Here is a 12130-nt window from a genome sequence, read left to right on the forward strand (position 1 = left end):
CCATCATAATTAGACTTTCCTGAAAAACCCAGGCCCCACATCTGTAGTTATTATGGTCATTCATTCCCTTTATCACCTCCCCTAACTGCTAATTTGTAGCAACTGTGAAGAGGGCACTCGGCTTTATTTGATCTGCCGAAATGAAGAACAGTTTTTTGGGAAGGTTGCTAATTGGCTGATTACAAGCAGGGGAAAAGAAAAAAGCCCCACCTCCAGTTCAGTCCAACAGGAAAAGAGGATTTCTTAGGCCCACCCACAAAACACGTGCATGTGCTATTTCACAGGGCCAAAGGCTCTAGACTCAAGTCCTAATCTGCTTAGAGCTTTTCTCAGCAAAGCCTTTGGTCTTTATTAATTTTTAAAAGTATGTATGTGTCAATTTTATTTTGAAGTGTCTGAAACCAAGCCATCAAAACTTTGCTGGTGACATGCACCTTTTTGTGGGCCTGCTAGTTATGGCTGTTTATTAATAAAGATCTGGATTTAAAACATAAACTCAGTCTTCAAGAACAGCCTGGTATGTGCAGGAACATGTTTTTAGTATTTTCTTTTAAAATATGAGTCATATGACTAGTTTCTATTATGTTCCTGCGTGGTTGTCCTTGAGGATTTTAACTTTTAATGACTGACAAAAGTTTGAAAATCTTTAACTTTGCATCCATTCTCTCATTAAAAAAACCAATAATAATAAAAAAAAAATCTCCAGCAAACAAAAAAAGCCCCAAAAACTCTCAGGTATTTCTTATCATTTGTAGGATAAGCACCTTAAACCCTCTGATACCACATGTTAACATTACATTCAAAGTGATAGAGCTCTAAGTTATTAAAGATGGTTAATTACACCATTAATTATTCATACTTAACCTGTTTGCTTTTTTTTTTTTTCCTCTATCTCATGTGACTTGTTTCACTTTCTTATTCTAGTGAAACTTGGTGGGCAGGGAAAGAGCCCGAAAGTAGGAAGCCCTTTGATAATGCTTTCATTTCAGTTTAATCACGTGGATACCTCTTTGCAACAGCTGAGCAAAGAAGTGTTCTCCTTAAACAGAGACTTGTCCTCTGATTCCCAGGCAACTATTTTGAGGTAATTTTCTTCTGGAAAGATCCTTTACCCAGGTAACACAACACTGATAAAGGTGATGGTTTCTTTGATGCTGAACTGGGCATCTGTGGTTGTTTTTTTAAATTAACCAAACATTCCCAATACCACCCTCCTACAGTTTGTTTTGGCAATGTTGCAAGGGGGAAAAACTTTACAAAATGCTTTATGGAAATTTTGAATTTCCCTTTATGGCTGAGCTTTCTGCTGGTGATTCTTCCGCTGGTCTTTTCAATAATGATAAATCCACAGAGACTGCAAGACTGATGAAGCCAAAAGAGTTGTTACATAAAGGCTTAATTTACTGATGCCTTTACAGGCTTTGCAGTCGTAATATGTGTTACTACTTTTAAGTTTACTTGCAAATTATGTGGTTGTTGATGTTTTGGATTTTGATTGTTCTTTTAAAAAAGACACAGGTCTTAAAACAAACAAACAAACTTTTAAGTTTTATATCCTCTTTTCTGGAAAAGGACTTGTAGTCGTGGTGTGGTGGCTCCCCCTCAGGTCTGCCCAGGTGGTGTGTACCTGGGTGAACAGACACTATCGATAAAGCAAAGCTTGCACAAAATGGTGGCGCGTGATCAAAGCTATGCCCTGGGATCTTGGGGAATTAAAAACTCACCTCACAGTGTCCTTCACTGCCAATTTACATGGGGATGAGCCTGATGGACTCCTGGGTCAGCAGCATCTCTCCTCTGTCCCTGCCTGGAACCAGCCTGAGGTGGCCATTACCTCTTCCACTGTGCTGTTCTGGGGTGAGTATCTGTGTTTCTGGGTGGAAATGGCTACCCTTGACCTCTGCCAGGAAGATCCTGAGGGAAAACCGAAGTGGCCTGAGGGAAGCGTGGCACTACGAGAGTTCTGTGACTTTGCTGCACCTCCTCAAAGTGCCTGGAGAACAGTTTGGGGTTTTTTTGACTCCAAATCCCGTCAGCTGAGATTTTCTTTTTTTTTTTACCTCAGGCAGGAGACTGTCTGATCTCCTACTTCTCTGTGCAAATTAAAATAACTTTTTAAAGTTCCTCCCTCGCGAAGCGCAGCCTCAGAAGCGGGAGAGCGGGAACGCCTGGGGCCGATGGCAGCGGACGCCATCTCCCTCATGATCTCCCTGCTCCATCTCTCTCCTTCTCCGTCCCCCTTACTCTCCCTGCTCCTCCATCTCCCTTTTCCCGGAGCGAGGAGCCGGAACGCCCGGGACACGCCGGCTCCTGAGGCGCCATCGCCCCGCTCCGTGCCCCTGAGGGGAGGCGGCGGCGGCGGCGGCGCCTCAGGGCGGGGCTGAGGGGAGGCGGGAATGGCGCGCGCCCCGCCCCGCCGCGCTGAGGGCCGTGAGGGGGCGGCTGCGGGACTCCCCGGCCCGGCCAGGGCTGCCCCGGCCCGGCCCCGATCCCCGCCCCGGGTTCCCCCGCCCAGGGTTTCTCGGCGGGAAGACGGCGTCCCGCCGCCCGTTCCTCGTCGTCCGGCTGCTGCGGAAGTGCCCGGCCGGGAAGTTTGCGGCCGGCGGCGGGGGGAGGCCGGGGGGGCTCTGTGGAGGTGGGTGAAGGGGAGCGGGCTGAGGGACATCGCCCCCTGTCCCTGCTCCGTGCTGGTGGGCAAAACGTATCGAGGGGTATTGTACCTTCCGGCAGCGATTTTTCAACAAGCTTTCTCTTTCGTTTTCCCCTCCCTCAAGGTACGATGCCGCCCAAAGGTCCCGGCAAAGGCAAGCTGCCAGTCCCGCTCCCTAAAGACATGATCCTGAAAGACACCGAAGGAAAAACCTGGAGGCTGGGCAATCAGATCGGCCAGGGAGGATTTGGCCTGATCTATTTAGGTAAAATAACTGCTGCTGATTAAGAGGGTGACTTGCAAATTTCTCTGTAACTTCCTGAACTGCAAAAGGCAGTAACTTTAAAAAGTGCGGTGGTGATCCTTGTTCAAGTGTGGTTTTCTGAGCTGATGTTCCTGCTCCATTCCTCCTCATGACGCAGTGTTCTTTTTGGCGTGTCCAGCTCGCTTTGCTGGATACTAACACGATTTTCTATGGATCTTGAGCGGGGCAACCCAGGTGCCACTTTGTCAAAGCACCGCCAGGTGATGCTTTTCAAAGTAACAGCGCTTTTCTTAGCCAGGGTTTTGGCCTTATGCCAACCACATGCCCTGTAGCCCTCTTTCAGTTTCTGGTTATTGGAAGTGTTATTTTCTGGCGAAGAGTAAATTAGTTGGTCCAGGAAATTAAACAGTAACAATACTTAGCTGGGTGCTGCCTCTGAATTCACATCTTTTCAGCCGAGGTGGAAAAGGTGCTCTGTATTCGCTCTGGCCTAGATAAGCTTCTGTGATTCCCTCAGAAGAAGCCACTGCATTTCAGTCAGTTTGTGCTCTGTGAGGAGTGAATAGTTCTGAAAGGCAGTTTGTAAAGCATTCTGGGTCACTGCAGAGGGTGTAAAGTATGTTACTGTTGCTAGTCTCTGTGAAAGAGCAAATCCTGTGTCCAAGGCAATATTATGAACTTGGGTGGTTTGGTTTTTCTTTTTTTTTCATGGCAGCATATAGAAACTAGTTCACAGTGTCTGTTTGGAGCTAAGATGAACTTGTATGGAGCAGTGAAGAATCACCTAGAAGCAGTTTACTGCATTGTCCCTGAGGCCTTACATGATCTTTTTGAGTTACAGTAATGTTAACTCTATTTGGAATATTAAGGCTTAAAACTTAATAAGCAAGTCACTCCTATACACAAACCAGCTTCCTTTTATGCAGAAATCAGCTACACATACAGTACCAGTATATCCAAGAGGTTTCTGTAGTGACGTTTCTGGTTTGGTTTCCTCTGGAATTTCTATAGTTCATACTATTCCTCACTGCTCTGTAGACAGACCAGTGGGAATGACAGAGGTTTCAGCTAACAGATCAAATACAGAGGTGTCAAAGGGTAGGGTACCAGTTAGAGTACTTTTCTTTTTCTCTTTGGTATATCTTATTATTACCTTGTTATGACCACCTTTGAAGCATTAGTTGGTTACATTTGAGAGGTGCTGTGAGCTGGGCACGTGAGAGATGTTACCATGAGAAAATGGACCTTAGCATGGGCTAAGTGAAGGTGTCTCTGGGAATTTCCATTCCAAGATAAAGGACGGGGAGATGGGAACCTGCAGAAGTCTCCCACAGACAGAAGGGTGTGAGGAAACTGGGGATAAGGTGCAGAGAGCAAGTTTGTAGTGAGTGTAGCTCTCCATGTGTAGGACCAGTAAGGTTGTGTTCCTGAATCACTCAAAATATGGCTCTGTAATTTCCTGCTGCAGCCAAATCACACTGGACCTTGAAGGTGGCTTAGCACGTGGGGTTCAGATAGTTCCAGGCAGATTTGAGTTTTCTGTGATCACAGAGCCCACCAAGGTGATATCTTATATTGAGGTGATTGTTTGTTGCAGTTTGGCTCCCTCTGAACTGGAGAGCAGTCAGTGGATTAGAATGAGAATCAGGGACTCCTGGTTTTACTATTCTCTGTTGTTTCGTGACAGCATGGCTGAGGAAATGCAGCTGCCACTTTTGTAGTGGTATTTGTGTTCATTTAATCCCTTCTTTCAGGAAGAACAGTGAATGTTACCTGCAGCACTGCACTGAAGGCTCAGTTCCCCTTGTAGCTCATCAATTAAAGAGAAAGTGGACATTTATCCCTAAGTATTGACACTAAAGCTTTCTTCTTTTGTTGTCCACCTCTTGATCTCTGATGTGTTAATACTAAAGTATACCGTTCAGCAGCTTCCTGGGGCCTCGATGCTACAGAATGCAGCTGCCTTTGAGAACCAGGGGGAGTGAAGTGGATGACAAATTTTTGTGATTAAGATACAGGTGCTTGGAGACACCCCCTTTTCTCTGTGCTGTTCAGGCTTGTTTTTAAAACATCTAGAGCAAAGGTGTGAGAGGACCACTAACTTTCAGAGAAGGAGCTATAGAGAGGTGGGAGACAGGAGGTTCGATTGCCTGCCAGGTATGAAGAGCACAGCCCTTTTATGAAAGTAAAGGTTAACTTTGCCAGCTATATCTTTTAATAAGTATTTTTACAGTAGCAGTGTAAAGATTTTGATGTGGTTGTTATAGCTTAATTTCCCATTAAAGGTATTCCATACTCCATTAATCTATAACAATGTTCTTGAGAAATTTTACAGTATCTCTACAAAATCTATTTACTTGGGGTGCATTTTGTGGAAGAAGGTTCTGTTCACCAAATCAAAGCTGCCAAAAGCAATTTACTGACCCTGAGTCCCAGGATGCAAACGTAGGGCTTTGGAACTTCTAATTGTGTGCATGAAAGTTACCATGATCTTCAGGTTCTGCCCTCCCTCACAAATGCTTTCCCTTGTTTTCTGATTATTTTTACTCTTTCCAATCTGTTCCAAATTGTTGTGTTCCTGGTGCTGATTTGCTCTCAGGTAGAGCTGTTACCCCTTTGATAAGGGGAGCAGAATGAAGAGCACCTGGGGAAGGCTGTGACATTGGTGGTCTCACAACTCTCTGGTTTGTAGCCCTGTGGAGAGCAGTGGAAAATGAACCAAGAGCTGAGGAGCCTTACATTGTCTCATTTATCTCTCTGATCACAGCCAGTAATTAACACCAATCTTTATATAAATCATTCTCTAGTCCTGCTGCAAGCACTCTATTAATGCACAATTTGGACTGAAAATTTAAATGCAGAAAGGTTACACAATGTTTTGCTAAGATTCCTCTGTCGTGTGAAGCCTGCTGCATCCAGCGCTATCTACTTGCAGGCTTCTTTCTCATGGAAAGGGATGGTTCTGAAAAATAGAAATATTTTTTAAAATTTATGCACAAATGTTTGTTAGATGGTGTCTTTTACAATAGAACTTACTACATTGTAAATGTGTTTTAATTTTATTAAGCTCAGGAAAGTAACTATTGATGAAGTCATCATTGAACTGTACCTTGCTTGGAGATCAGTATAGCCAGTGCACTTTCATTTCCTTTTGAGGATTTTTTCCTCACATTTTCAAGGAAGAGAGAGAGAATTTCTTCCTGAGCAGTAAGCAGTGATTAAATGGGTGAATATTGTCTTTTAATACTAGCAGTACAGTGAGCCCTGCTACTGGAAGAGGTCTGGTAGGGCCTGTTCTTTTAAACTTGGGTCATAGTGCAATCTAACTGCTGGTATTCTGGGAATCAGGCTGAGGTGGGAAAGAGAGTTTGTTTCTGTTTCAGACTAATTTCTGTGGAGAATTTGTATAGTTGTGAGCAGGGATGTACCTGTATCAAGGAAGAGAAGCATCGATGGAAGCTTGGTCCTATTGTTCATTCCTTGGTTTGCTTGGGAAGCTGCTTTAGCAGTTGCTTCTGAAGAAACAAAGTCCTTCAGCAATTGCCTAAATTAAAATTCAGCAAATTAATTAAAAATGCAGTAAAATTTTACAAAAAGATAATTTCAGCATGGTTTTTATTAGTTCAATGGAAGGACAGATTGTAATAGCAAAGCCCTGTAATTAAAAGCACTAGCAGGTAACTCAGGTTAGGGATGGATTTTTCTCAACTTCATGATGTTAAAATACCTGCAGGTGTGAACCATAGTGTGAAAATAAATTTGTTAGTAGACAAACACCACTTCAGGAAGGGTTTTTTGTCTAGTCACTAATGATAACTGTACAAATAGACATACTGCATTTGTAGGTGAACTAAATCATACATTTAGCATGAGTTTGCTGCTCAGAGGCTACTTAGGGCTGACTGACCTGCACTATCTCTCAAAGAGAAAATATTCCTTACCTTTACTAGTTCTTGCTGGTGAGTGCTTCCTCTGGAATCTTCCCCCTTTATTTTTCTTTTTGAGTCCCCTGTAAGCTGAAAGTCTTAAATTGGAATGTTTAACTCATTTTCGCAGAGTAGTGGAAAGCCTGTCACAAAGCCTGCAGAGGTCATTGCTCTTACACTGTAGTGTTCTGCCACATCATGTGTGGGGACTCTTCTTCCATATGCTGAGTAATGCTGGGAGGTCAGGAGAGCAGTTTTGGTTGAATTTATTTGTTATTTACTTTCAGTGGGGGATGGAGGAGGAGCTTTGGAGGACAGCTAAGATACCTGTTGCCTCACAGAGGGCACTCCTTCAGTTGTCTTTGGCACCTGTACCCTACTGAAACTGGCATTCTATCTTCTGAATGGGCACCATGTCAGACCAGCAGATGGGCTGCAGCAGAATCTTGCCAGAAAACAGTTTGTGCATCAAGTTTTAAATATTGGAGGCCTGGGCTCCCATCTGAGAGTGCTGTAAGAGCAGGCCATGCAAAGCTTTTCTGCCTGGGGTTAAAGATGTGTCATCCCTATTCCAGCTTGAAGTAATTAACTTTGAAAGTCAAACAATTGGCTTCCATTAATGTGGCATACAAAAACTCTGGTGAGTCAAGATTAGTGTTTCACTAATGAATAAGAACCTTGAAGAAAACCTGGTCAAAAACGCTGCTCAGCAAAGAGTCTGTCAGGAAAAGATGCTGCATCTATAAAGTAACAGCGAAGGAGATCTTCCCTAGGCTGCAATGAAAGTGAGGTGTAAACACCCTTCAAACACTGAATGTTCCAGTTTTTGGGAAATACTGGATATTGCAATGTCAGGGAGGGGGAGGCAATGTGCTGTGTTTGCCTTTAAACGTTTGCCTTAGCACCTTCCCTCTGTAGGAAATAGATGAAGTTGTGTTTAGCAAATGCTGCTTTTTATTTACTTCCCTACATTTTGATTTTAGTAATTCTGTTGCTGCAGCTTGGGTCCTTTTTTACCATTAGATGCTCTGAGCAACACTCCTTCCCTGCTTTTACCCATTGAATTTAACAGCTCTTGGCTTGACTTGAACAGGGTCTGAACTTCTCCAGCTTTTTTTATAGGTAGCCTGTAAATTCAAAAATGTGATATTTTTGTGATTAATTTTGATTTCTGCAAAAACTAAGCTGATATATCACTCCTCAGGATTAGCTAATGAATTGGACAAAGCAAAAATAAAATAGTAGCAACTAAGGAACTTCTGAAAATACTTTTATTTGTGTTACCCAAACAAATACATCCTCAAAATATCCAGCAGTGGCAAAGACACCAGCTGTGGACAGGAGCAGGGCTGTTTCTCCAAACTGCCAAATCAATGCTGTTTTCTTTTCCACTGTGTAAACTTTGTCAACAAAAATGCTTCTGTGAGAGCCATTGAAAATATTTCACCATATTCCAAATGTGACTGCCACAAATTAACTGCTAAAACTACAACAAGCACGTTTGAACTGGCAGAGGGAATTGGCACGTTCCTCTGTGTCAGGCTGCAATTGTGCTGTGTGGTTGTAGGAAATGGCAGTTCAGCCACAAACACCCTTTTGTTACCATAGCTGGTTAACATTTAGAGAGTGCTGTTAATTAAGGATGTGGCACTCAGCAACAAAAAGGATTAAATTAATGGTTAAAGTGGATGATAAGGCTATAACTGCTGTGCTGGGTGAAACCAGGGAATCCTGGATATGGGTTAATTCCAGGTGAGGTTTTTGTGCAGGCACAGCAGTTGGAAATCATGGCTGGGATGTGAATCTTACTGCACTGCTTTATTTCAGAGGGCATTTTAAATCTGTGTGCCCCACACTGGTGTGCTAGCTGTGGCTGTGGATTGAAGGGGAGGGAGGGAAAGCAGAGCTGTGTCCTTTGCCCTCTGCAAATGTTTTGTGAGACTCCTCTTGGCATGAGGTGAAAACAGCCACAGCCTCCTTCAAAGCTACATCCTGCACCAGTGCTCCCAGTTATGCAGACAATGGTTTGGGTTGTGTGCCTGCATCAACCACCCCCTCCCCAAATGTCAGGGGTTGTGCTTCTCTAGTTGACAAAAGAGCAGAAGCTGGGAACTTGTGCACTTGTTATGCTATTTTAAGGGCTTTTTTTGCAAATGTAATCTCACCATATAGTGCTCCTGGTACCCTCTGTGAGTACTTATCTGCCATCAGAGACCTCCTGCCTATCAGCACTGCTCTCCTGCAGAGTCTCTGCTCACTGTCCTGCAGTCTAGCATTTAACTGATTGTAATATTATAAATAGCCATGTGCTACCACACAGAACGAGGCTAGCACATGGCTAATTACGAGTATACAGTAATTAACTATGAGCTAAACTCGCAGGAGAGTATGTGGTGGTGGTCTATGAGGTATGTAATCAGACTGTTTGTTAAACCTTGGGAGCCTTTCCAGTCTGTTAAATAACTATACATAGTAATGAGACAATTTTTAAAAAACCATTTATGTTTATTTATGGACAAGAAAGTAGTCTGTCTTTTTTCTGAGCTGCGACCGGAGGATTGCTAGTTGGCATCTGAATGGGTAATTAAAGTGGTGTAGCAAAAGGTGCACCTACAACTTCTGCTCATCTGTATGGGTGAGACTGACTGTCCCAGCATTATCTGTGTAAGAAGTTTAGTGCTATTTGTGGGGACTGTTGTGCCTTGTTCCATTTATGTGCAGTAAAAATAATACCTTTTCTCCTTTTGTGCACTTGAATGGAACTCATTTTGTGGGGCACCTGTTTCAGTATGGTGTTGAGCTTTGACTTTTCTCCCTTTTCACTTTGTAACCATTGCTGGTTATGTTTAGGTTTATTTTCCTTCAGGATGTGTGACTTTCAGTGTGGCTCCAAAAGCATCCAAGCCAGCACAGTGTAAGAACCACGGGGGTGAAACCCTTTTGCTGGGCTACCTCCTGTTAATTGCTCCTCTTCATTACCCTGACAGCTGTTACTCTGTTCCAGATTACCATGAATGAGGCCTCTCTTTATAAAATGTCAAGAAGTCTACAGGGAAGTTAGATCAGCCTCTTTCAAATACATTTAAATTTGATACTTGCCTACACCTATCAAACCTCTGTTAAGTAACTTGGTATTGAACTACATTTTCTTATCCAGAGGTTCTTTTCTGATCTGTGCCAGTAAAGGGAGCAAATAAAATTCTGTTTGGGTGATGTGATGTTGTTGAATGCACTGAAAACATATGGGATGTGCTCCTTTTACTAATGTCTTCTATTACACATATTCTATATGTGGCAGAGAAAAATGAAAGATATAAATGCCTATGCCTTAATTCTCACTTCAGTACAAAAATATGGTAAGAACAAAGTGTACCAAAACTTCCCTTCTAGTAGATTTAATGTGTGTTCTGGATGTGACTGTTACTTGTGTGAGTCTATGGATAGTTCACACCTTCCAGATCTACTGTTTTTATATTTTAATTTTATTTTAATGTGCTTTTAGCACAGCATCATTCACATGGGGAAGTGTCAGTGGGGAGCCTGTGGGTGTTTGGGATGTGTACCCTGACAGATTCAACCAAGATGCTGAATAGAATTGAAGAAGATGGCAGCTGAAGGGGACTCTTCATTGTAGAAGTATTTTTATGCCCTGACCATCAAAAAAAGTAAGCTTGGAAGGTTTGATTAGATCCAAGTTTATTTGATTTTTATTATGCGGATAAAAGGGGTCTATTTTTGTGTGTGCTCATGGTTGAAGTGTTTCACACCTGGACTGTTGTTGGTATTTGATCATTATCAGAAGTTTGAAAGGGACACTTATTTCCTAGGAATTGTATTCTTTTTACCTTTTTTTCAGTGATGATTCTAAAAGATGATTTAGTCTCATTAAATTTTAATCCCAGTGTAGCTCTATGTAGCTTCAGTAGTATCAGAGAGAGCTGATAGTTCTCTCAGGGTCAGAAGAAAATAGGATTGCATTGTCTGTGCACAGAGGTTCTGTCTCCTGGGCTGTAATTGGCACATGTGGTCAATTATTGTTTTGAAATCTCTACTTGCACTGAGAGGCACAATCCCTCAGCTCCCCTTTAGGCAGGTGGTGGCTGTGCTATCCCCAACTTAGGCCAGTGTCTAAATAATGCCAGAATAGAAATCAAGGTTCTAGGGCCAAATTAATTTGTGATAGAGGAAAGCAGACAATCCTGTCTAGAGGCATAATGTAGGTCAGAACTTTAAAGTGGTGTCTTTGTCACGACAGCAGATTGACAGCAACCAAATACAGTGGTTTTCCAATTGGCTGGAATGACTTAAACAGGGTCTGTCCTAATGGAATGGCTCATTGTGGTGCCAATGTGCACTGAGGACATCCTGCTTACTCCTTAATTAACATCCAGGGGAGACTTCTGAAAACAGGCCTTCAAATTGCTTCTCTACTTGTTGATTAAAAGTTCTCTCTGTGTGTTGGTTTTGTTTTATATTTCTTTGAACTTGGCAAAGCTCTGACCTTTAAAAGCAGGAATTCAGACTATCTTTTGGTGTGTATTTTTGGTTGCTTGACTCAGTGTTAGCACAGTCTTTATTTGCAATTACATTGTTGCATACAGCTTGATCTCCATCTCTTTGTTCCTTTACAGCATCCCCTCAAACTCAGGTTCCTGTAGAAGATGATGCAGTGCATGTCATTAAAGTGGTAATGTGTAGATCTCATTTCTAAATTATTAACTTGCATGCAGTTCTTTCTCTTAATTACCTACTCTTATTTTCAGCATTGGGTCTTTATTGCATGCTTGTTGCTTTTGGTGCTTTGGGTTTTTTATATCCTTTCCCTGCTTGGGGATGTATTTGGCATTTCCATGACACACAGTATTTCCTTGACTTGATTTTTTTTCCTTGATTACAACCCCTCAACAGTTTAGTAAGGAAAATTAGACTATGATCTCAAACACACCTGATCCCAAATATTTCTGAAAGCAGTCTCTTAAATAATATCTGGAAGAATCTGTGTTGGTTATGAAAATGCATTGCCAAATAACTTTTCTTTTTAGCTACTTAAATTTCAGGTGACATGAAATCTGGGACATAGACATAAAAGGGATTTCATTCCCTTGGTATTTCTTACATGCTTTTCTTTAGAAACTTTGTCTTTTTAAGTCCTTTTATGATACCAACTTTATTTGTTTCTCAACAGGAGTATCTTGAAAATGGCCCCTTGTTTTCTGAGCTGAAGTTTTACCAGAGGGCTGCAAAACAAGAGCATAGTAAGTAATGTCTCAGCTCTGACTCAGGTAGAGG

At 42.4% G+C, this 12130-nt stretch overlaps 1 protein-coding gene across 2 annotated transcripts in view; it reads left to right on the forward strand.

The window, feature by feature from the left end:
- Positions 1-2446: 2446 nt before the first annotated feature.
- Positions 2447-12130, forward strand: part of VRK2 (VRK serine/threonine kinase 2) — a 36567-nt gene continuing 26883 nt past the window's right edge. For both annotated transcript variants that reach the window (XM_084203530.1, XM_084203531.1), the window contains exons 1-4: positions 2447-2635; positions 2775-2915; positions 11473-11528; positions 12027-12096. In XM_084203530.1, the coding sequence (XP_084059656.1) occupies positions 2780-2915; positions 11473-11528; positions 12027-12096 (262 nt within the window). In that variant the 5' untranslated portion in view covers positions 2447-2635; positions 2775-2779. The remainder of the gene's footprint in view (positions 2636-2774; positions 2916-11472; positions 11529-12026; positions 12097-12130) is intronic.

The sequence above is a fragment of the Fringilla coelebs genome (assembly GCF_963513975.1).
Source record: "Fringilla coelebs genome assembly, chromosome: 3".
Taxonomy (NCBI): domain Eukaryota; kingdom Metazoa; phylum Chordata; class Aves; order Passeriformes; family Fringillidae; genus Fringilla; species Fringilla coelebs.